General features: G+C 32.3%; 1 protein-coding gene across 1 annotated transcript in view; it reads right to left on the bottom strand.

The window, feature by feature from the left end:
* LOC143243961 (metabotropic glutamate receptor 3-like) overlaps nucleotides 1-27,543 on the bottom strand; it is a 61,694-nt gene that overhangs the window by 13,449 nt on the left and 20,702 nt on the right. The window contains exons 2-6 of the mRNA XM_076487838.1: nucleotides 8,829-9,045; nucleotides 7,165-7,297; nucleotides 6,851-7,005; nucleotides 4,998-5,126; nucleotides 757-948 (exon numbers count right to left, since the gene is read on the bottom strand). Coding sequence (XP_076343953.1) covers nucleotides 757-948; nucleotides 4,998-5,126; nucleotides 6,851-7,005; nucleotides 7,165-7,297; nucleotides 8,829-9,045 — 826 coding nt within the window. The remainder of the gene's footprint in view (nucleotides 1-756; nucleotides 949-4,997; nucleotides 5,127-6,850; nucleotides 7,006-7,164; nucleotides 7,298-8,828; nucleotides 9,046-27,543) is intronic.

Genomic DNA, 27,543 nt, shown 5'->3' with positions numbered 1-27,543 from the left:
TTACATTTATCTAGGATGCACCTATTTATAACTTACAAAAATGGATTTAACAAAAACATATATCTGTGCAACATAGACCTTTTCAGGTAAGAAATTCAAAGAAAACAATTTCACCGAATTTTTATAATGAGTGTATTAGAGGTTCAAAATCAAGCACAAAGGCGTTAAATTTAAACACCAGTGAGATGATAAACTTGCATTTGTGGACACGTTAACTCATAATTATGATTGTTATTTTGAAAGTCATATTTACACTAAATAAAATTCACAGGTATTTGAATTTTGCATGTTATATACTTCCTGTATTTGAATAAGATTTGAAAGGCTTAGTGCACTGTGTGTGTATATATATATAACCTCAACCACTTATGAATTTTTTGAAAAAACACATGTGAGTATCAGAACATATCTGATTTTCTTTTTTATTTCATTAATTGAATAATTGGTGACCATCTGAACACAATTAACTTTAGCAAACAGTCAGTGAAGTTTCTGAAGTCAATCTATATAACCTTGCAATACATTAGTAAATATTCTTCGTACGCTAACATAGAAGAGTCTCTCCATCTGTAAATATGTATTTTAAAACCAGATTTAATCTGATAAAGACAATTTGCAAAGGAACTTTAGTTTCTTAAGTTAGTTTTGATAATTGTAATTAAATTTAAAATATAAGGATTCGTGATTCGTGTTTAAATATTCTTGACAAAATATAAAATTACAATTTTAATAAAAAAGTCACATAACTGTACTTACTTTTAAATGAAACATTTCGAATATATGCTAAAAGTTCATTTCCTGTAGGAGCTGGATAAATTTCATCGCATTTCAAGAAAGACTCGCAACGATCTTTTATCATGTTGTGCAACGCATGCGCCATGGCGTACACAGCATCAATCACAAATGGCACTAATCCCTCCTGTTCATACTTGTTCAAAGTTTCATCTCCTAGAGTGAAATAATATCGGCAAAATCAACAAATGTAATTATTATCGAAATAATGTTTAACACACAAAAAAAATTGTGTTTGAACAAGTGAAAAAATTAACTAGAATCTAAAACACGAATTAAAGTATGGTCAAATTATCGATTTCAATTTAAAACTCATAAATTATTTTTTAAAAACATGTAATTTGTAAAATATCTATAACAGCATTCTCAGAAATTTAATTACTGTATTCACACACCTGAGTACATTATTAAAGAATTCAATTTTAAAATGATTTTAGAAATCTATACTAGAAGATATAATTAACTAATCAAACCATAAAAAGTTTCATGAAAAGAAAAATATTAAAGTAAGTTGTGTTGAAAGGGGCTGGATGGATAATTACTTGATAAAACTGAATTTTGTTTTCTAAGTAACAAAGTAACCGTTCGATTATAAACTAAATATATTCGTTATATTGAAAGTCTTAGACTTTTACGAGGACGATTGAGATATAAATTCTCGAACCATTCTTTGGATTTAAAAATAGAACATTACTCTGTGTTTGTGATAAAAATGTACAAGCATTAAAACATCCATCTGATAATATTACTAGATAACACTGAAATACGAACACTGTAAAATGTATAAAAACAAAATTTTTAATTTACAGGTGTCTCTAAAAATACTTTAAATTTAGAAAAAAACTAAAATTGCAGATAATAACTTAAGACTTAATCTGATAAATAATCACAAAACGGAAAAAATCTGATATACATATATATGATTAAATTTACTACAAGTAAATAATTTCATTTTTGGTATTTTTCATCCACCAGAGGGAGGTTCTAGAATTTTCATTTTACTTTGATCAGTAAAAGCAATTTAAGATACAATATTAGAATGTTAAAAATCAATGAAAGCAAATTTATTTAAAAAGATCTTTTAAATATTTATATAACTTTGTTTCTAAGAGGTGGTGACTTCAAGACACAATAATTACGATAACGTTTAGATATTCTATCATGTACGTGTATAGAAGTAATATGTCAACCAGTACATTACAGAATATTATGGTTTCACAATGGTTGATGAATATATTTTTGATATTGTATTCTGTAGATACTGATATAATAGTATTAAAGAGCACAGATATCTATAATCATACCCATGTGTACAAGTAAAAGATATATTTTAAACATGTAGCAGTGTTTATAGAAGTTCACCTGTTGTTAACACACTGTTTATTGACCACAACCTGAGGTATCTGTCCTTTGTCCAGGTTATGAACTTAACAACAAATTTGTGTGGATGTTACGAAAAATAATGCAAAAATCTCAACTTTCACACAATTTATTTCTAACATAATATATTATTACAGTATTCATTAATACCTTATCAAATGTTTTGTAATATCTTTATGAACTATGTATATACTTAAAACATGGTATACGATAACGTATCTAGATACAAAAGTTTTACCAACAGTATATTACAAAGTTTGAAACAAATGTACAGTGTTAACAGTTTTAAGTTATTTAATGTAAGCAAATGTAGTTTTCTGCTACAATTTGAAGTAATTCTGAAGAAAAAGGATACTTCTCATTTGTGTAAAACTTTTTTATAGTGGTTATAAGGCTGGTCAAACTGACCAACTTCACATAAAATTAGGGTAGTGTATTATAGCAAATAAAATGCACTTTTATCGAAAAAGTTGAAAATTTATTTCACAAAAAAGAAATTGTGCGGTTTTAGACGGAGAAAAGTATTTTTAATCTGAATATGGAAATCGCTTTACATTCGGAGCAGTAATTACATTGACCCCTATTTTGAAACATTAATGTTTAGCAAAAATTAATTTATTAGAAATTCTGATGTTTTCTGTATAAAAAATTTAGTATTTACCGAAGGTGTGGCAAATCTCGTGAAGGTATCACACATAAATCGAATCATATCGGACGATGTATCGATACAATCATATCAAGGCTTTACAATGCGATGCTTGTATCGTCACGCTGTATCCACATCCCTAGTATACATCATATGGTAATCAAGTTGCCTTTGTAGAAACAGGTAACGGAAAAGTAGTGGTGGTAGGGGTACTTTCTGTTATCCACTTTTAACACCCTGTTTTATCATCTTTTTCACAGTGTTTCATGTTATTAATTAATTAACGGTCATTGGCTGCAGAAGTGTCTTCTGAAATAAGTTGTAAGGTTGCGGGTCAAAGTATAAAGTAGGTATAAATCAAGAAACTGATTTTTATATCAGTGTTATGGTGGTTATTATTGTATCAGCCTTATCTTGGTCTACGTACTTCGCAATAACGGCGGCCATTTTTTTCAATGAGTTCCTGCACACTTTGCGTATGTTATGGAAAATGTATTGTGTGTGTGTTTTCTTGTAACAAAGTTACGTCGAGCTTTTTGTAGTGTTCAACGAGTTGAATCGAACTTTCGATCTTAGTTGTAAATTCGAAGAATTACCTTTGACCTACCGAGGACATAAACTTTGATAAAGTTTTTGTTTGGCGCAATCAATGAATGTACTTAATGTTAATTTACATCGAATAAAATAAACGTTCAATAACAGCAGTAATGGAGATGGAATTGTGAACACCTATTAACATGTCCCTTGTTTCAAGCTATCATTCTACAAATTGTGGTTGAGATTGGCTCAGTGACCTAGGAGTAGTTAGGTAAGAGACAAACAGACATTTACTTCCTTTTTGAAAAGTATTTTATTGGTGTATATTTTTATTTAAGTGTTTTTGTAGGTAAAATAAATAACTTAAATAATCTATATACTATGTTGTTAATCTATTGATTATTTATTACATGGCCAAGCGTGTTAAGGCGTTCGACTCGTAATACGAGGGTCGCGAGTTCGAATCCCGGTGGCACCAAACATGCTCGCCCTCCCAGCCGTGGGGGCGTTATAATGTTACAGTCACTTCCACTATTCGTTGGTAAAAGAGTAGCTCAAGAGTTGGGGGTTGGTGGTGACGACTAGCAGCCTTCCCTCTAGTCTTACACTGCTAAATTATGGACGGCTAGCGCAGATAGCTCTCGAGTAGCTTTTCACGGAATTCAAAAACAAACAATTACTTGTGTTTGCTATTTTCTTATAAAGTGTTAGCGCTACTTCTTCTTTATTAACATGACTGATTACTTGGTTTAACCTGCACTTTTAATTCAATGATCCTTCACTGAGAAAAATCGAATTACATATACAAATGAGGACCCTATCTAAAATCAACTAATTAAAAACAGTGATTCTTTGTAAGTTTTTTGCGTGTTTGAAACGAATTAAAATATTAATAATTACTGCTTCCTACGTCTGTTTCATACTAGCTGGGTTCAGAGTAGGTTTCTCGTGCTATCCATATAGAAACACTAATACCCCTGGTAAGTTTGGAGTAGATTTTTCTTGCTATCCATATCCAATTCAGAGTAGATTTTTCTGGTAGGAAAAACGTACTTGCAACACAGTAAAACGTTAATAGACTGTTATAGCGAAACATTGGGTTCTAAAATCATTTGTTTGTTCATAATTAAGCACAGAGCTATGCAATGAGCTATTTGTGCTCTGCCCATAAAGGAAATGGGCATAAAATGTAAATATTTAATTACATATTATATTATTAGAAGGAAAACAAAGATACGTATATAATATCATGTTTGTTAAAATTATCAACATAAGAATGTATTTATATTACCTACTTAGATAATCTATGTGACTGCAACTTATTTATGTAATTAAAATGAATAAAATAAATACCAGTTGATTTGAAACAGTTTCTGAACTTGAATAACAAGGTAACACATATGCATAGCTAGAAGGGAATATTTTTTAGCGTTGTATATCAGTCTATTTATATTACCAACTAATATTAAACGTAAAAAAACATACAGTCTAAAAGACTGTTTCTATGTGATCACTAATCACAAATTAGTTGTTGGAGCCACTGACCCAAGCCTTGTTCTCAGCTCAGCATTAGCTATTTCGCCACATTATATTATATCACACAGATCACGAAATAAATTCGTTTTTACACACATGAGCTTACCTGTGCAACGAGATGTATTAGTATTGTCGCTATCAAACTTGCAATGGAAGCGTTGCTCCCAGAATGGTTTAAACCATGGATTTCTTGTATTACTTTCAGGCCTTAGGGACTTGAAGTATTTGTTAAAATCTAGAAAATGCAATATAGTAGAAACATCACAAATATTGTACTTACACTTACTATAATGAACAAGCAGGTTTGTTAATGAACATCGTCACTTGAAAATTGTTTTCAAATACGTTTTCAATGTAACGTTTATACACTACATATCCAAAAGTAATAGCACAGCAACCAAACATGCAGTGGTTCATGTTTTTACCTGTGGATTTAACACGTAATAAATTGTATATTTACCTTTGACAGTGATCCCATATCATAGACCCTGTTACTAATAGTAATACTAACCATTAGGCTTCGATAAGTAACTGGTTTTGTTTCTGTTTGTTTCTTTTGAATTTCGCGCAAAGCTACTCGAGGGCTATCTGTGCTAGCCATCCCTAATTTAGCAGATAGCCCTCGTTTAGCTTTGCGCGAAGTTCAAAACAAACAATAACTGAAACTGTTTTTCTTGTCTGTTAAAGATGGTGGATAATGATATTTCATCAAAACAGTTAGAGAGTTTTTTTAAGTTTATGCAGTAAATTATTGTACTTTTCAATACATGGGATTGGCCAACTGATTTTAATTTTTACTTTGATAATAGGACTAAATACAATGGTTTTTATGTATAATTCTATATTTTTTGCTACATCATTCTTTATATCATAAATGTAAGGACTCTTGAGAGAAGTAGCTTTCAAATGAGGAGGCCCGGCATGGTCTGATGGTTAGAGGGCTTGTCTGGCAATCTGACGGTCGTGGGCTCAAATCCCCGTTCCACCAAATATGTTCACCATTTCAGTTGTATGGGCGTTATAAATGTGCAATCAATCCAACTTTTCATTAATAAAACAATAGCCCAAAGGTTGTCGATAGGTGGTGATGACAAGCTACCTTCCTTCTACTCTTACACTGCTAAATCAGGGACGGCTAGCGCAGATAGTCCTCTTGTAGCTTTATGCATAAGTAAAACCAAATCCAAATGAACAAATATTCAATTATCAGTTCTAGTTATTTTTTGTGCATTAAACATGAGAGAAATCTTAAACTTTCCTAATTATATTGTAACGTCGAGACCAACTGTCCTCTATCAATTCACAAAACTATATTTTGACACAAGGCACTTACTATTTTAATAAAAGAGGCAAACCATTACCTGTTGATTAAAAGAATAAATAAATAGCTTAGGCTTTGATCGCACTTGTTAGGCATAAAGTAACATTCTGTATATTTGAGGAGTAATATGTTAAAATAAAAGAATGTTAATACTGATGGAGGAATTTGTTTATTACAGTATGATAAACTTAACTATGAAAGTAAATTCCTCTGTTTGATTGATAATTATTCTGTCTTTAACCTGTTGAACTGCCAAGTATTTCAACTGTTACGGCAACTCCGAACCAAGTTCAAAATACAACTCTAATGCTTATTCATTTTGTAACTTTTTTGTGACGCCATTTTGGATCGAAAGTGAAATAATTTGTAAGTAGGTCAAATGCATGTATGGTGCTGACATCTAGCGTTGAAGTTAGGTATTATTGAGAACGAATTAACTCGTCCGTGGCACTGTGTTACCGATTGGCTTGAATGAGTTATCTCGTCTATGGCACTGAACAGGTTAAAGCTGATGGATGCTTTTGTAAGTAGTTTATCGCTTATCTTGTTTATTCGGTATTGAAAAAAAAGTATAATATTTATAGCTGATGATGTTTTTATAAAAACTATTGAACTAATATCCAATTAAGTCAGCTTACCTTTAATTTCGATTCTCTTTGGTAAAATTGTTATAGCACCCTCTGCCGCAACTTCTTGGTGTCTGACAGGATGTGCTTTAGCCCCCCAACTGTCACTTCCTATCCACAGAAAATGCCCTATCATGTTTACTTCAATTGTGGCCGCTAGGAGTTTTCTGCAAGGTATAGTAGATGTATGATTTGGTACAAAACAACTTAGTCTTTAAACAACAAAGTGAGTACCAGCATTAAACAATCAAATGTTTACAAAAAGGTTTATTCATGAACTAGAAAAATATTAAAGGGATACATTACTACACAAAACAATTGTTTACTTGCAGTTGTCTTCATCCACGAACAAAACTACTCCACGAGCACGAGCCTTGGTACTCAAGTTTTCAACGATTCTTATAAATTCTTCTGGTTTAGAGTTTCGGGAAATCTTTTCGGAAACAGCAATACATATTCCTAAATGAATAGATGTTTTAAATGTACATAAAACAGGCTGTGCTACATACTATAGCCTACTTCAGTGTTAGAAAACATTAATAACAGCTACTGCAGATTATTAGATCTAGAAGTGTAAGAATGTATTGACAAAAGTTATTTTAAATAACAACAAATACTCTTTCGATAATTTGCTTATCCTCTCAATATTTGTAAATTGTCCAAATAATTCATTCAATATACAAAAATCAGTGTGGTATGTTCTGTTTGAACTGAAATATAATTATCTTTGAGCTTATTGATTCAAAAAAGTAATGGTTTCGCATTATTTAACATAGAATTATGATATTATACTGGGCTTAGCGCACCCTTTATAAATACATTTTATTGCAAAGTACAAAATAACAGTGCTGTGTTTGATTTCTTTGATTATAAACATTGAATTCGATACACATGTATGTTTTTATTGGTTGAATAAAAATTAGTGCTCGGTAAAATAACATAAATATTGATAATATATTTTATGAAAAGTGCATAACTGAGAAATAGTCGAAGATAATAAAAACTAAACTGATTATGGAAATTATGAAATACAAAAATACAATTTATTTTAATCAGCAAAGTTATAATTTTGAAAAAAACGCTTAACATTTGACTAAAGATCTAACATTCAAAGTGTCTTTATGGGATTTCAGTACTATCCGTAGCTTAAGCTAAAACGTTTATGAAATACACTCTCTCGTTCCACGCTGGTACAGCAATAACTCTACGGATTTATCACAATAAAATCAGGCGTTCGATTCCCATCGCTATAGCTAGCACGATATGTATTTGCTTTAAGAAAATACACATGCGAATACAATCTCTTTAACCACACGTAATGTCAATTTTATTTATTTTTAATCAAAATAGTTTTATCTGAATTTATAAACTAAAATTTCAAAATGTAATAAAAAACAAAAAAAAAGATTTTGCCAAATTGTACATTCGTTGAATTCTAACAACGGACTTTTTTTTGTTTAAAAGTGAAAAGTTTGTTCTGGACTCAAATTGATTCATACCATATGAAACTTAATAAAAAACAAAATCATAGAGATCTTTTTTATTTTCAATTGCGCACTGAAAAGATTAAAGAGATTTAAATAATGTTATTACTTTTGTTGATTTTCTATTCATGTCAATCTTGGAGAATGAATTTCTGTTTATTAAGAACTTATTAACATAAGTCCACTCTTGGTTATACTAGTCATTTTAACCTTGATATTTACTTACGCTACTGTTGAAAACTTTATGAAATAAATAGTTGTTATTAGCCAGTGTAATTTATATAAGAAACTGATCCAGGATTTATGCTACTTTGTGTTGGCTACTGAAATTTATAGTAAGTTTGACAACTGTATGTTATTAAGGCTTCTACACTTAGGATATTTTTAGATTTTACGCGGTAAATATTAAGGAACACTTTTACAAACGTCAAAGAACGCGGTAAATATTAAGGAACACTTACACAAACGTCTAGGAAATGCTATCCAAGTACAATAGAAAGTCATACCTGATCTCCTAGCTAGCATCTTGAAGTATTCTATGCCCTTTTCTCCATATTCTCCGTCAACAGCAACCGTGGAAACATAGTTCCAACCTAACTTGTGGATGATGTCCACCATGGCTTGGGCCTGCAAGTTATCAGGTGGAACCACTCGAGAAAAGTAGTCAAACCTAGTCTTATCGCTGAGTTCAGTGCTGGTAGAAGCATAACTTATCTGTGGAATCTGTTGAATAAACGCAGTAGCAGTCAGGTGCTATGCTTTTGTACTAACATACTTACGTATATAAAGGCCTTCTGTTATTATAATAACACAGGCCTGTGACGGTTTTATTGCTTTGAAAATTTAACACGTTTTTCATAAATTCCTGCAAGCTGATTCCGAAAACGATATCCATTTTTCTTCATCACGTACAGATTTTTCACAAATCGTCATACGTTCTTTTATACAAGTGAATCAATTTCATTGTAATCGGGTCACGTTTTTGTGATACTTAAAATGTTAACAACCACTGGCTGTAGATTGAGAACATGAAAGTCTTAACTAGAGCCCATGAGAAACAGACTACCAGTATATAAGCGGTCGTGTTAGAGTATTTGTTTGTGAATGCAATTTGCATTTTTCTCTTTTCAATATTATTTATTCGTCGCTATGGCAACAAGAGATTGTATAAATGACCGAGACATATTCTGTTATATTTTGTGTTAAAATTGTTGTAATGGAACAATGGTAAAACATTACAGTATTCGTCAAAAAAGCTTATTGCACGTATTTTGAAATAAAACTTGGGGACGAAACAATTCATGGGCTCCGCATAAAGTTTGCACCGTTTGTGTCGAAGACAATGGACTAAAAGTAAGAAAAAGTCTTGGCCTTGTTATAATTCCAGTGGTTTTGTGTGAGCCTCGTCTAATATGCAAGTCTACACAGCTTGAAATAGAAAGAATTTTTTTATTCAAACTTTCACTCCATTATACTCCACTGGAGACTCTCGACACAGTTTCATTTGATTCTGAATCTGATATCAGTAGAAATGATGATAGGGATTGTTTCCAACCTGAAACGTCTGGTAAACCACAACTTTTCACACAAGGTAAACTTAATGATTTAGTGAGAGTTTTGGACATTTCAAACGATTTTTCATAGATTTTGGGGTCCAGACTTCGGGCTAGGAACTGACTTTCTCAATGGACATCATTTTATTGGCAAGAAATCGTGAGAAAGAGATTGTACCATACTTTTCGCAAGAAAGTTCTCTGGTTTATTATCACAATATTGCTGAATTAATATCAGTGTTAGGAGCTGCAATCTATTAACTAAGTGAGTGGGGATTTGTGCATTTATTCCTCCAAAAGAACTCTACAAAGTGTTCTCCTTCACAATGGAAACATATATTCATCTGTTCCCATTGCTCATTCGGTTCACTTGAAAAAAATTTACGAAAACCTTGAACTTATTCTTAATAAGGTAAAATACAAAGGATATTGCTGACTACTTTGTGGGGACTTGAATGTTCTTTAAATGTTATGGGGTCAACAATACGGTTATACAAAGTTTTCATGTTTTTCGTGTGTATGGGACACCAGAGCATGAAATCAGTAATTGATAAAGAAGCATTGGTCAAACAGAGTCAGCGTGTCAGGATTGAAAAACATTGAATGTTAAAGTTTGGTTAACATAAAGAAAGTCCTATTACCTCCACATAAAATTGGGTGTGATGAAGCAATCTGTAAAGGCCTTAGAGAAAGATGACGACTATTTCAGGCATTTATGTCGGCGCTTTCAGCTCTTTCAGAAGCTAAACATAAAAATGAGTTATTTTTGGGCCTAAGATTAGGAAATTCACTTCGGATAACAGTTTGAAGTGACAACGAGGAAAGTTAGTAAAGAAGCGTGGTTTACTTTTAAATATGTTATTGAGAATTTTTTAGAAAAAAATAAGGACCAAAGTTAAAAAGGTATTCTCAATAGCATGCTCGTTAAATTCAAAGAGTTGGGTTGTGATATAAGCTTGAAGATTTGTTTCTTACACTCAAATATTGAGTATTTCTCTGAAAATCTCGGTTCCGTTAGTGAAGAACGAAGGGAATGGTTTAATCAAGACATCAGGCAAATAGACAGGAGGTATTAAAAAAGGTGAAACATCAGGGTGATGGCTGATTACTACTGCTCACTGAAACGAGATGTTCCAGATACAATATATATATATATAAGACCACAACATATATTATTGAGACTAAAAGGCGTAGATTTTACAGACAAATCAGGATAAATGAGAATGCACACTTGTTGGACATCAGTATTCTTCCATTTTCTTCAGTTGGTTTGTATTTTTGTTAACAAACGTAATAATGAGAAATATTCATTGTGTAAATGAAATAAAAATTTCTCTACGTAAGAGTTTTTTTTTCTCTTCGCGATTTGTAAAATATTCTTACGTGATAAAAAAAAATATTATTTTCGAAAGCTGAACATCTAAGTTATGGAAAATCTGTTATTAAAACCAAATGACTTTTACGAAGTTTAAGTTCACAGGCCTGTGTAACAACCATAAATAAATACCATCGGTGTTGCAATCACGATTGTGCTATTAAGTATTCTAATTTTAAAACGACGAGCACACTTTCGGACAATAAAGTTTGGAGACGAATGAATGGGTAATAAATAAACACTTTATTACAAGTTTGACATAGGAAAATTTACATAACATTTCGAGAAGGCTTGGTTCATATCAACTTAAATAATAACGACAAAAATTTGCCAAATTGTTGAACGTTTGTCACTATGTTAAATTTGTAATAATTTCTCTCTTCACTACCCATTCAAGCCGTGTACAAACTTTCTATACCTTAAATATGTTGTACCCCGCTGGCACAGCGTTAAGACTACGGATTTACAGTACTATAATCAGCTGTTCGATTCCCTTTGCTGAACTCAGAAGATGGCCCGATGTGGCTTTGCTATAAGAAAAGAGACACACACTAAATATGTTATATTCTTTTCATTTTCCGTTTTCAACACATTTGAATTATTATTTAGAAAATTTGTTTTAACCGCAACCAAAATGTACCGTTACTTTGACCTGTACGATGCATTTTTGTGACTGGTTCTTTGCTGTCAAAATGACTTTAAATACATCTGTCCAAAGAAAGAGTAGAGGATAAAATTTCTCTGACCTGTGAAGAAAAACATTGACAAAAATTATAGTTAAACTTATTTATATACTCGATTGAAGGGATGTGACCATAAACAGACAGTTAAAAGTCAAGGACATACGATAAACAGATAGTTAAGAGTCGAGGATGTGACCGTAAACATACAGTTAAGAGGCAACTGGTCTGTTGACACTCTATTGTCATTTTGATGAGGTTTCCTCAAGTAACACTGTATGAAAGTTCATTGATCTAATGTTCGCGTGCGAGCTATTGCATGCGACATTAATCAATTATAAATAAATAAAACTTCTTCTTTGATGACTGCGTAATTTAACTGCGTTAAATACTGAAGTAGATGTTCTATACTAAATAGCGGTGTTGACTTTCAGTCTTATAATACGCACTCAGTTGAAACTGCTATGGCTGCTTGGTAGCAATTATTACGTCTTGAAGCTGAGGCTCTCGGATTGTCGCTTCGATATGTTAACCATCGGGCAAATATAAGGAACTGATACAAAAGTGAAATATGTAAGTGATATGATATAGTCTAGTCGCCCTCGGTGGCTTAACAGTAAGTCTGAGGGATTATGACGAAAAAATAAACGTTCAGTACTCCATGGTTTAGCTTTGCGTTTAAAATTACGACACTAAAATTTCCACATGCATAACATCTTATTTATATAATGTAAAAAACAAGCTACGCTCCATATGCTTCGGTGAACAACATGACCCCCCCATCTACAGGGCTGTCACATTAATCTACTGATCCAAATATCTTTTATGCAATAAATTCTGAAATTTAATATCTTACCACGTCTTTGGATTTTACATGAAACTGTGTTTTAGTTCGTTTTCCATTAAAAAAATCCACTATTATGTGGTAAAAGCGCGTTCCATGTTGTTTAGGGATTCAATTTGAGTTTCCGTTTCAATTCTGTGTTTTAGGATACCTCTTCTGTGTAGCTTTGTGTGAAATTCTTAAACAAATGACTACACTAAACTACACATCTATGATGGCAATGCGTTGTCTTCTTTTCTGTTTCTTAGTTCTTTTTTGTTTCTGGTGTATGATCCTAAATTATATTCTAATTAGCAACTAGCTGTTAATTAATCCTGATGCCATAGTGAATTAGCCTCAATTGTTCCTTATGATGGCAGCTGAAGGCTAGAAAATGAATGATTGTTGAACTTATTATATTAAATATGTTCCGAATAGTTTTAATTCATACAAAATTAATTATCTCAGGGAACACACTGAAACTGTTTTTCAGATTGAGACTTTGCATAAATTCTGTCATGAGTTACAAGCTCAGTCGGCAGCACATTTTTATTTTTGCGTAAAATCTGAAACATCTTATTAAAGTTATATTTTTATTATCAAAAAACGTAAATTCAGAATAACAAAATTAATTAAAATGTAAATAAGTAAGCATATTAAAAATTAACATATTCAATTAATTTAGTGGGTTTGTTTGGTTTGAATTTCGCGCCAAAGATACATGAGAACTATCTGTGCTAGTAGTCTCTAATTTAGCAGCGTAAGACTAGAGGAAAAGCAGCTAGCCATCACCACCCACCGCTAACTCTTGGGCTACTCTTTTACCAACAAATAGTGGGATTAACCGTCACATTATAACGCTCCCACGGCTAAGAGGACAAACATGTTGGTGTGACGGAGATTCAAACCCGCAACCCTCGAATTACGAGTCAAGTTCCTTAACCACCTAGCCATGTGTGACCAATTTAGTGAGAAGCTAGTATTGACTAGCTCTCTTCCCTCTATCACTTCTAACAAAGTTAGGGAATATTAGCAGAAGTAGGTCTTGTGTAGTTTTGCGCGAAATTCACCAAACAAGTAAACAAATCATTTACCTGGGACAGAGGTAAGTCTACCGATTTACAACACTAAAATCAGGGGTACGATTCCCCTCGGTAAAAGCAGTAGACAGCCAAATGTGGCTTTGCTATAATAAAAACACAAACAAATCATTTACCTTATCGTTAATGACCTCGTGTTGTAGTAAGAAAAACAGAAGACACAATGACAGTTGATGCATTATTCCTTTACATCTGGAGTATAAACACTTAAAGAGCTGAACATTCTTACCGACACAGAAGGTGTTAATTACGCGAACCTTCTTGTAGTTAAACGAAACAAAATATATTCTACTAGCTTGATGAAGTACATAAACTTCTGATGGTGTTCTCAATATTCCATATATATTGTATAGCTTTCAAAGTTTGTTTGTTTTTAATTTCGTGCAGATTGCGAATCGAGCACCTTAACCATCTGTTCACGCTCAGCCTATCTGTCAAAGTAGTTATTAAATATAATAAAAACCAATAAGTTAATACTTCGTCTGTAACCAGTGTTATTAATTAATTGAAAGGTTTGGGTTTTATGTTTTGTGCTAATAACATAACTAAGTATTTGCTCAGCATTTGGAGTTGAGCAAACATAAGCGACGGGTTGGAATCTCACGAACGGTCCGTAATAAAAAAAACTATAAGTGAATTTAGAATTCGTAGTAATTGCGTTACAGAAATGTTGTACATCTTAAAGTCTTTACTAGAATAACATAAAAAATGCCTTTTATATATTTCCTAATATATTAATTTTTCAAATTAATTGGCTGCTTATAAAAGTGATAAAAGATAAACCTATAATACATTTTTTTTATTTTAACTTTTTTCATGGCGATCTCTAACTGTTTTCTTAATTAATATAGAAATTAGAAAATTGACTTTCTGTTGAATTTCTCCCGTTTCCTCCTTGTTCGTAATTTATGTTTGGATGTATAATTTTACTCAGAAAGTTATAAGGCTTTCAGAAGTTTGATTAAAACAACTTTTGAATATCATATGATCTAATTAAGAACATCAATAACGAAAGTTTCACAGCATTCCCCCGAATTTGAAAAATAATTGCATACGATGTAATTCAACCATCAAACAAGGCGTTCCTGTTGTCCATCGTGTGTGGTGTTAGCAAGAATCGTTAAGTCAATGAGGCTTAACATAATTCGCAAAGTTTACAGAAGTAAATTCATTGGGCATTATAAATCATAATTATAAATTTAAACACAAAAAACGCGTATATGATTAAATAACCAAGTAAAATACTAATTATTTCGATAGTTTACTGCCAGGAACGCTAACTGGTTGGCGTTTTATGGCGCAAAGTAACTAGGCTATCTGCGCCAAACATGGTTAAAAAATTTAACAAGTAAAATTTTTCACATTCGTGAAAAAAAATCATGTTAAAACAAAACGAAGTCCATTTTTAATGAAAAACTCAAATAGCGTTATAAAGACCAATGACCCTTGAAAAGCTAAAAACATTTGTAAGGTGGACAGTGTCACCATCGCCAACGACACTGTCTAGAATCAGATGTAAACCTGTGGACAAAACATGTCTAATATTGTTCCGTCGTTGAGACTTGTATCAGCGGCATGACAATAAAATGTGTACTATTGAGTCACAAAGGCCACATATTGGTGTATCAGTCCCAAATAAAAGAAAACGATGAGTTAAAAAACTGTGACCGATGCGTAGTCTAGTCAGGACAACTTCTTTCCAATCCTTACGGAAATAAGACGGACAAAAACCAATGCATGGTTTTGTCTGGAAAAGCTTGTTTTCACGTTGCTCACTCAAAGTCGACTGCAAATTGCCGCAGAGCCGAGCCTTGAATATAGAACCATAGTCCATCCAGGGAACAGGCACAGCAGTGATAGTGCCAGAGCAGACAGACTTAGCTGCGGTGTCGGCGAGCTCATTCCCGGGGTGTGGGATCCAGAAAAACTAGATAAAAGTAGATATTAAAGTTAAATGTGCCAGTCGGATTTGAATATCGGCAAAAACAGGGTGAGAATGAACGTGAAGCGATTCTAGGGCCAGTAAAGAACTAAGCGAGTCAGTATAAATAGTACAATTTGAGTACTGCTTAGCTTCTATGTGATCCAGGGCAAGAGAAATGGCATAAAGCTCGGCAGTTAATACAAAAACTGTGGAGGAGATTCTGTGCGCAACCACCGAACCACAACAAACCATGACAGAGCCCACACAGTCACCTGATTTCAAACCATCTATATAAATAGAAATGGAATGATGGTTCGAAAGACGTTCGGCTAATAGAAGCCAGCACTTCCAATCAGGAGTATCCCTCTTTTTCAGATAACTCAAAGAAAGATCACATTTGGGAATGATAATAAGCCGTGGTGCGATAGGATGACCAGTGGATACAGCAATGTTATCCAAGGACACGCTAACTGAAAATCTTTTGAGTTAATTCAATAGACCAATGGTTCTAACGAAAAAGCTGTTACAGAAAAAAATCAAGGCTTGTAACTAAATGCTTTCACAACATTAAACGATAAATGGTTTTATAAGTTCCAGTACCAGAAAAACGTCGGACTGACTTAAACTAACACTACGCTTCAATTTAGAAGGTTACAATCAACAATGAGTTAGACGGATTTGGATTTAATTTCAAATTTTCAATAAAAAAATACCCAGTAGAGGAACGTGATGTTGAAACTTTTGTATATTTCGAACGATTTTCTTCATGCATGGATTTAACTACTTTAGTTTTGTTTTTTGTTTTGAATTTCGCCGTCCCTAATTTAGCAGTGTAAGACTAGAGGGAAGGCAACTAGTCATCACCACCCAGCGCCAACTCTTGGGCTACCTTTTATCAACGAATAGTGGGATTGACCGTCACGTTATAACGTCCCCACGGCTGAAAGGGCGAGCGTGTTTGGTGTGACGGGGATTCGTACTTGCGACCCTCATATTACGAGTCGAGTGCCTTAACCACCTGGCCATGCCGGGCCTTTAATTACTTTGGAGTTATAACATACATTAAAACACTTGTTATCTTATTTATTTGTTAATTATTTATCGTATATATTAAGTTACTTGTTACCATATATATGAAACTATTTTACGAAATTCATGTGTACAAGTTATATAGTGATTAAAAATTGAAGTATACACAATTAAAGGGGTACCTAGAGAGCGCCCCCCCTGCTCGTACAGCTGTAAGTCTACGGATTTACAACGCTAAAATCAGGTATTCAATTCCCCTCGGTTGGTTCAGCAAAGAACCCGATGTGGCTTTGCTATAAGAAAACACACAAGCACACACACACCTAGAGAGTGAAAACGTTTGTGGTGACTATTCTATAATATATATCAAACGATTAATAAACCGAAAAAAATAGCCAGAAGTGGAGAAAAAATGAGAAAGAAGGATGACTTCAGAACTTAGACTTGCATTCCAACTTTGATCTACGTTTGCTATGTGTTAACCGGCTATTCCTTGGAATTTACTTTTAAGCAGTTCGCAGACAACACGCATACAAAAACAAATTTGAGTAAATAATAAATATAACATGGTTTACATTGAGAAAAAAAGAATATAATTAATACAATTGTGTATTATTAGCTTCTAAGTAACATTATTTTACTTTTATTCTGTAGAGAAATTCATCTATTATATTTTTGTCTGTAGAGAGTAAAATTAAACTAGTTTTTTTTCTCTGTTTAATTGCTCAAGAATAGGTTCTACCTCTGACTTTATTTGAGTCATTATGAAAAGGGATAGCTTCATATAACTAAACGGAAGAAAAGCTTCCGTAATTTCGTTGTTAAAACAAAGAAAACATTCGAGTGAGGATATTAAACCTTGCTATGGCACACGTGCTAGTAGTTTGTTTAATGACACCAATTATCCTATTAATTCATTAAGCTATCACACAGCTTAGTTGTTGTTTGCATGTTTGTCAGTTGATGAAGTTTCAACAGCCAACTTTTTCTTATATCTAATGAATCTGAATCGCACGTTCTAGGATGTTCATTTCGTACATATAAAACCGAAACTACGAATTTCGTTTCTGCCTCAAACAAATAGAGAAAATGAATAGAAAGACTGTCTACTAACAATAGAATCAGGAATATTCAAAAACCAATCTCAAGGGGAGAAATTTGGAATTGTAAAGTTTTTACCATACTTAAATAACAAAAAATATATTTTTTGCAACATATCACAACAAATTTTCTTTGATTATTAAGTATACAAGTGCTATGCAGGAATTGAAACTTTAAGTATTGGCGAGAGAAATCGAAACAAGCATCTCTTAACACTGAAGAAAACACTGAAGGAAATGTTGACTTATTTTCAAATTTACTTTGCTTTAATTTGAAAGTCCCCCAGTGAGACAGTTTGTTTGTTTGTTTGTCTCGAAGTTAAGCACAGAGTTACGCAAGAGGCTACCTGTAATCTGCTTACCACATATATCGAAACCCGGTTTCTAGCGTTGTAACTTCAGAGACTTGCCACGGTTGAAAGGCCGAGCATGTTTAGTGGGACGACAATTAGAACCCACAACCTTAAGGTTATGAGTGAAGCGCCTTCCATCTGGCCATAACATCACTTGATCAGACAATAAAAACCTAAGGTTAATTTTTTTTTCCTTCCCTCATCAACTCAGAATTAGAGACGGTTTGGTTTGCATTTCGCACATAGCTACACGAAAGCTATTTGTCCTAACTACTCGTCTCTACTTTTCCAGTGTAAGACTAGAGGGAAGGAAGCTAGTTATCACAATCCACTGCCTACTCTTGAGCTACTCTTTTACCAACGAAAGGTAGGATTGACCGTAACATTATAACGCCCCTACGGCTGACAGGGCGAGTATGTTTGATGTGACGAAAATTCTACCCCGCGACTCTCAGATTAGGAATCGAGTGCCTTAACCACCTAGCCATTTCGGGCTAATTAAAGACGGCCGCTTGCACACATTACTTGTGTAACGGGCTAATTAAAGATGGCCAAGCGCACACATTACTTGTGTAACGGGCTAATTAAAGACGGCCAAGCGCACACATTACTTGTGTAACTCTGTAGGAACAAGTGAAACAAACAAAGAAGGAACTACTACCTGAATACAAAACAAAATGTAAATGTTGGATTTTAGTTTTCGGTACAGAGTGATGTAAACAAGCTCTAAAGATCTAGAACACTGATCGATAACAGGCGATTCAATACAATGCTAAACTTGATTACAACAACAATGGCGTCGAATGTAATAAGTCGGAATTTGAAAGCAATCTCGTAAAAGTAAGCTTGGCCAATCGGCTTTTGAGATGCAAAATCCGTTTTCGAACAACGAACTAAATTACCTGTGATTTATTAAATTCCGTCACCTCTCTGTCATCACTTATTTAATTTGTAAAGACTGATCATCTTGTAAGACGTGTAATCAAGGACTAGTTTTAACAGTTTCAATAAGTTATGAAAACAGTTTTTGAAATAACACTAATTGGTTTTTAATAAATTTGTCTTTTCACTGTATATTTCTTCCTAATATGGCAAGTTTTTGACAGTTGCTTATCCTATTTATTATCTGGAATATTTACATTGAAATTGGAACATTGGGATCAGCTATCTACTAACCAGATTCCAGTGGGCAATAACTCACTGTATCAACATCGTAACTAGAAAAGCAGTCAGAGAATGATTTTACAGTTCTTACCATGAAACATGCATCAAACAATTAGTTGATCTCAGGTTTATGTTTAGGGATAAAGATCCACTTCCTAGTTTAATTTCTTCCCAAGTTTTCAAAATTCAAGGTTGTTATTATTATAATAAATGTGGATGATCTTCAGTGTGATCTAGATCTCTGAGCTAAATTTACCAAAATTACCAGCTGGTACTTTGTGGACCCTCAGCCTTCGTGCTAAATTTTATCTCAAACTTAAAGATGCATAAATGTTATTTGCTTTAGCATTCCCTCACTTGGAACTGATGGGTTACACAGAAAGATACCCAATAGCATTCACTTCCAATTCTTTGGTTGCTTTAATCGAATAATGGGATATAACTGTCTTGCTATAATACACTTCTAAGTACGGTAACTGGACGCAAACTTTGGGCCTTCAAACTCTTTGTATAACTAACTCCAGCACTTATTAGCTTTTCTACTTTCTTTGGGTAACAAACCTACGCTCAGAACAGTTTTTAATACGTATAGTTTAAAGTATTCATTAAATTTAAAACAATTTAGTTGAAAAAAAACATTTCAACAACTAAGTTTCAGAAGTTGATACGATTACAATTTTTAAACATAAACACTAGAGATGAACATCAGCCTCGTGTTAACATTTACATCAGCATTACAAAATGATATTTGAATTTTCTGCATTTTAACAGACTTGGTTAATGCTGTACAATGATCTGTTAAACTCGTATATAATATGTTTTTAAGTCAATTTGATTTGTAAAAGTGTTGATAGTTTAAATTGGCAGACGTTGTTACAGCACATTAACTTGACCAAACAGTCTAGAAAAATATTAGTTACGTAGAGTTTAGAACTAAATCAGATATTTTCTTATTTCCTAGTTTTTCTTTAAATATCCAACAAAACGTCTTTTACATGTGTCGACGTAGTAATCAGAAATTCCACTAGGTTTGATCATTGTCGTTCGGAAAGAGGAAATCATTAATTTGTCAAGCTAAAATAATTTTCTAATATATTGTTCAAAGAAAATTCACATCAAATTTACAAATTATCCAGCACATGTTGTACAGTATAAAAAATATCTAAGAGATTTTGTCTAAGTAATGATTAATGAAACGTCTTTGAAATATTTTATATTAATCTATGATGATATATTGTCCTAATGTGTGCATAAAAATTGGTAAATACTAGGACTTAGAGAAGCAGCAGAAAGAAATTTCTACGTTATTGATTTCTGTATATGTGAGATTACTAAGTAAAAGTGAGATATTTAACAACACCCGTAATGTAAATTCATAATTAATGAAAAGTTATTTTAGGGAACGAAAGTTACTTTTACATATGTAACTGTAAAATTGTTAAAAGATCAATAAAACACAAACATATTTGATAATTTGTTTTCGACTAATTGGAATAACAAGATTTAAGAAGCTAGCAGGTGCACAATTTTTATGAGAATATGTAATTAAAATCATGAAAAGTCCAGGTATTTATGAAAGCCAGTGTTAAAATTAAGATTTGATATGATTTTTATTTCGATATTTAAAAACAAAAACTGCTCCTGTCTAGATATTTGTACAATCTCACTCTCGTTTCAAAGCAGTTATTCACTGCAAAACAATAGTTGTTTCATGTAGAAAATGGCATTTATCATAGCTTTATCATTGTATATCTTCCAGTTTAATATAATAGTGTTGGTCTTAAATTTTATAAGTGTCTCACTTTGTCATTTTTACTTTTAACGGTCGAAAACAGCCCCTCAATTTATACAAATATTGATGAGTCTATTACGTTTCACACAAAGACCTCTCTGAGGTAAATAGCTTATTTCGACTCAGGATGTGTCTTATATATGCTGTTATTATTGTATCATGACTTAAAAAAAATTAAAATATTGTTTTATTTTTGAGTTACTATCCATGGAACAGATAAACGTGATAAACATGCACTTTGTATCCACCCATCTTTCAATCTATCTGTCTGTGGTTACATTATAGTAACGTTTCCCAGTAGCACAGCGGTATATTTGCGAACTCACAGTGCTAGAAAACAGGTTTCGATACCCGTGATGGACAGAGCACAGATAATCCATTGTATAGCTTTGTGTTTAATTCCAAATAAAACAAACAAAAATTAAAGGAACTTTCGTTTGTTATACTTGCGTAAAGATAAGCGTTGATGACAACGATTGTTAAATTCTTTGTGGAATGGACGGCAACACCTGTTGTGGAGACGCCAGTTGCCGTCAATTCTACAAAGTTTCATCATGAATACTTTGCCGAAACAATCTATCAAAGAATGAGTTGATTTCATTTCGCCAATTCTTGTATTTTTTTAACAATAATATATATACATATATATAAACGTAATGTGTTTCGAGGAGTGTTCTTTGCAGAAAGCGACATCGATCCGGAGGTTTAATAATGAAAACTGCTGTCGTTAGTGGCAGAAAAAAAAACATGCTTGTATGTAACTTTAGCAGAGACTAGTTTACATTATTGTTGGTAGGTGATATGTTTTAAACTACAGAAAACTTAACCCTAATGAGGTTTGAGTTATTGCTAATCAATAATAACACTGTTTTAACCCTAATGAAATTTGAGTTCTTGCTAATCAAGCATGATAATACTGTTTTAACCCTAATGAAGTTTGAAGCTTCTCAGAAGTGTCACTAATAAAAGGTCCAGCATAAAGTAAATTATTTTTAAAGAGAGTAGTAATAAATAATTTAAAGTGAATGTATGATATTACACGGCTTTATATGCCACTTTAGACTACACGGTCTTATATGCCACTTTAGACTACACGGTCTTATATGCCACTTTAGACTACACGGTCTTATATGCCATTTTAGACTACACGGTTTTATATGCAACTTTAGATAACATAATTTTGTATGCCACTGTAAGTATTAGATTAACTCAAGACTGAAAAATTGTAAGAATAAAAATAATATTTCGCACATTATTATATGTGTTGTAAGTTCACTATGAACTTTTCTTAACATTTAAAAGAAATTATCGACCTATGATCTACATATTATATATACTGTATAAGACACCATATTTGATTTTGTTTACTGTGATATTAAATTAAAAATAACAAACGAATTGCCTCATTGGTAAGTCTCTCAGTTTTACAACTTTAAAAATCAGGTTTCGATGCTTGTGGTGGACAGAGCACAGAATACTAATTGTGTCGTTTTGTACGTAACAATATCAAACTAACTAACACTCGAATGATGGTACATATAACCAATCAACACTTTGAATAACAGTGTAATTTTTGTGTCACTCAGTCAATTAACTTTCTTCTAATTTTACGCGAATAATTTCAGATATTATACAGTTTTCACTAAGCTACAACAACAAAGTGCATGTATTTGAGCAAGCAAACCTAATTTCATCAAAGGACACGTATATTTTACTTTTGACCGAAAGCATGAATTTCGGAGTCACAAATCAATACAACATAACCACCGGACTTGATATGACCTGGTGGTTAGAGCACTTGATTCACGATCTAAGGATCATGGATTTGAATCCCGTTGCTGAATATGCTCACTCTTTCAGGTTTGGGGACGTTATAATGTACGATCTATCCCACTCTACTAGTAGTTAACGAGTTGGTAGTAGGTAATGTTGACTATTTGCATTCCCTTTATTTTTTTCACTTTTAAATTAGGAACATCTAACGCAGAATGCACACGAGTAGCTTTAAACGAAACTCATCAAACAAACTTGATTATAGAGCTTTAGGTTCTTTAAATCTTGCTATCATATTTACTTATTAGTCCACTAATTTATAATACCTGTTTATACTAATATCTTCTTTTACTACTGTTTCGAACTTCTCTAATCAAAGTTTATTCAATTTTGTTTAATTTTCTTTAGTTCTTAGTGAAATATTTGGTATTATTTTGATCAGTTGCTGGTGAATCAGTTGTATGTTTTCGGACTTATAATACTAAAACCCGGGGCTCCGATTTCACGTGGTGGACAGAACGCAAATAACCCATTGTGTAGTTTTGCGTTAAAAAAAAAAGTCCTAACAACATTAACCAACTCTTTATAGTTCGAGATTTATTTATAATCTCTTTGAAACTTGAAGACACGATATCCGAAAGAGATATTTACCAGAGGAAAACAAAACCTTAATGAAACGTGTTCAGTTTGAAGATTTTTATTCCAATTGCTAGTTTTAAAGAGATGTTGATGCCAAAAACATTTATTGATTATTTAGTCTAGCATAATTTGCTTATTCGTTATAAACGACGTGGGGTGCCTAAACAGATGGATTTACAACTTTAATAACATATTCTGAGTTGATTTTAAATGTTTTAACACTCCTTAAAAGTTAATATTATAGTAACATAGTAACACCAAAATAAAAATAACTAATGGCTCACTGTTTGCGAAATATATTGTACTAAAATAAGATGAGCCAAGATCTTCCACAAAATTATGGTATTTGATATCGAGCAGGTGGCAGCACTGCCTATGTATGGATGACTGAGATTGTTCATCAAAAGAGTATTTTAAATATTTCTTTCATAGAGAATCAGAACTTTACAACACTGTACACTGATTTCTTTTAGAACAATATCTATGAAACTAGAGAGTGCAATGTTTTTAAAGGGTTGATGTTAAACGTCATTGAATTTACTTAATTCAGTTCTATTCAATATTTTATAGTTTTTCTTGACATCTTATAATTACATTTAGTTCTAGTCATTATTTTTTAGTTCCATTTGCCATCTTATGATTACATTTAGTTCTATTGAATATGTTATAGTTCTATTTGACATCTTATAATTACATTTAGTTCTATTCAATATTTTATAGTTTTATTTGACATATTATAATTACATTTAGTTTTATTCAATATTTAATAATTTTATTTGACATTTTATAATTACGTTTAGTTCTCTTCAATATTTTCTAGTTCTATTTGTAATTTTATCATTACATTTAGTTCTATTCAATATGTTATAGTTCTATTTGTAATTTTATAATTACATTTAGTCTATTCAATATTTTATAGTTCTATTTAATATCTTATAATTGCATTTAGTTCTATTTAATATTTTATAGTTCTATTTAATATCTTATAATTACATTTAGTTCTATTCAATATTTTATAGTTCTATTTGACATCTTATAATTACATTTAGTTCTATTCATTATTTTATAGTTCTATTTAATATCTTATAATTACATTTAGTTCTATTCCATATTTTATAGTTCTATTTGACATCTTATAATTACATTTAGTTCTATTCAATATTTTATAGTTCTATTTGACATCTTGTAATTAGATTTAGTTCTATTAAATATTTTATAGTTCTATTTGACATCTTGTAATTACATATAATTCTATTCAATATTTTATAGTTCTATTTGACATCTTGTAATTACATTTAGTTCTATTCAATATTTTATTGTTTTATTTCATACCTTTTTTGTAAATGTGGAGGTTGGTTGTTTAATTAGAATGATGGCTTTATTTCAACTTAAGGGTAACTGCCTTTCAGAATTGACTATAGGCAGCTAAAGGCAGTAGATCAGAGGCGTTGTAGGTGTTAACATTTAGTTTCGTAACTTTATTTGACTAGTTTAACATCAGGGTTTGGATTTTGTCTGATAAATGGAATATCCCCAGTGCATTTCGGTACTATTACTATAGACATTGGGCACCATGATGATAAGTTGACGACAAGGATAGATAATGCTGATGCGATACATGTATGTGTTTGTACATACAGATATAAAGCGTTCCCAAAACTCGACCAAGTCAACAACAGTTTGTATTGCTCAGAAAATATTAGAATCCTAGGTATTTTTAGTATCCTTTGTGAATGATTTTTAGAATAAGTCACTACTTCTTTGTTCTCATATGTTTCTTGCTGATAAATACGCAACATTGTAAAAAAACTGTTTTGTGAATTAATGAAGACGTGTTATTTTACAAAAAAGTAAATGTGTTCCCAAACACTAACTTATGTTAATAGTAATGCAACTGATTCTTGTAGCGATATCAAACTTATAGTTTTAGTGTTTTCTAACGACGTAAATTACGAGTGGTTATAAATTGAAAGCTGTGTTTATTTACACACGTTGTATAGTCACTTTTACACGGAGTTCCGGTTTGAATTGTTTACGAGTCGTGTGATAAATGGAAACATATTGATCTTAATTTTATATCCTTCAAAACGCATGTTTACAGGCAGTCTTTAAATCTTAATTTGTGTTATGAAATGCCTTAAGTTGTTACTATCATTATTATGTTTGTGTAGACAGCGTTCAAACTAAAAGTTAGATAAATTATCAAAACAATAACTTTCAGACAGTGAATTTGGCAACTTATAATGCAAACAAAAATAATTTCTAATCATAATATTTGTCAGTAATCTAAATCAAATAGATTATATTGTTTAACTTTCTAAACTGCACGGCCTGACATGGAAAGATAGTTAAGGCATTCGACTCGTAATCTGAGGGTCGCGGATTTGAATCCCCGTCACACCGAACGTGCTCACCCTTTCAGCTGTGGGGGCGTTATAATGTGACGGTCAATCCCACTATTTCTTGGTAAAAGAGTGGCACAAGGGTTGAGAGGTAGGTGGTGCTTTTAGCATATCTTTATTCGCCACATAGAACCAATATTTAAATATAACTTTATAAAAATGTACAATTAATGCTACAACTTAATTATTCTAAATTATCCTGTACACAAGCTGCTCAAGGTTTCGAATATGTGTATGAAATTAAATCTGTAAATTAGTTCACTACTTATCTCTGAGTGCTACCGATTTCGGGTGAGTTCTCCATTCATCAGTGTCCGTGAAAAATGTCAAATCGTAAAACAAATCCTGTTAAAATTCGCGAACACTTTACTCATTAACGATTTGAATAGCCTGGTTTCAAATAAAAAAAAACGTTTTTTTCCTTACCTTCCACTGCGCATAATTAAACTCGGAGCGTCCAATGAATGTTAAATAATCAAATTATCGATTCGAGTAATTGTAGAAGTAAAACTCCGTCTGGACTGTCAAAGCGCATCAATAAATTTTGAGGATCGATCCATGCAGTGAGCATAATGTAGACAGACCATTATGTATCTTTACGCTTATGTCGTAAAAAATATATTGTGACACCTTTTGCATATACAAAGTGATGTACGTAAAACCTAACACTTGATTTTTCAAATGAGCATTGGCTGCTTTAGCTCTTTTTCTTGATGTATCTGCGATATGTTGATAATACACCATTATTCTATAATTTGTAAAAATACAAAAAAAAATACACGCCACTAGATTATGATGAATTGGATGTAGAGTTGCATCGTTTTCCGAGCTCAAATAACCTGAGTTCAGTCATGACGTAAACTTTGCTGGTGATACATTGTATTGTGAAAACAGAACTACAGCAGTTACATTTATTAACTGTAATAAGATATGACAGCATACCCACTGTATTCTGAGAAAAACAAAAGAGACTTAGAGCCTAAAATTAAACCATTTTCGACTGATTCTTTTTTGATATAAGTAACTCTGAAATGTCAATTGGTTTTGAATGAATTATGTTGAAAGTAAAGGAGGCACTCATTGTCCATAAAACATGAAGAGGTATTGATTATATCTTACCCAATACCTTCAGCTGACTTTAGGGTACTTGCGAAACATAAAAACTTTTCATTCTATTTATAGAACAAAGGATAGTGATCTAGTTCTATTTCTCGCGGAGACTGCTCGTGCTTAAGCACAAAACTCGAGGCTATAGCAGGAAATAAAGACACCTTCTTGTGATCTTGAGTTTCAATTGCCATCTAAAAGTGCAAATTATAACTGCATCGTTGTCGTCACGAACAGCTGTTACACACCTAGTAGTCATTCTAGTCTAGAAAGAGAGAAAATTATAACTATTTATGATTCGCACGACACGATAAAACGTATTTTTAGTGAAATAATTTAATTCAAGCGACCTTACTGCATACGAAAAAATTGCAGAGAGATCTGTCAGGCTGTCTAACACATTTTGA

The sequence above is a fragment of the Tachypleus tridentatus genome, chromosome 2 (assembly GCF_004210375.1).
Source record: "Tachypleus tridentatus isolate NWPU-2018 chromosome 2, ASM421037v1, whole genome shotgun sequence".
Classification (NCBI taxonomy): Eukaryota; Metazoa; Arthropoda; class Merostomata; order Xiphosura; family Limulidae; genus Tachypleus; species Tachypleus tridentatus.
Note: the sequence above shows the minus strand (reverse complement) of the source record. Positions and strands in the feature narration are given on the sequence as shown.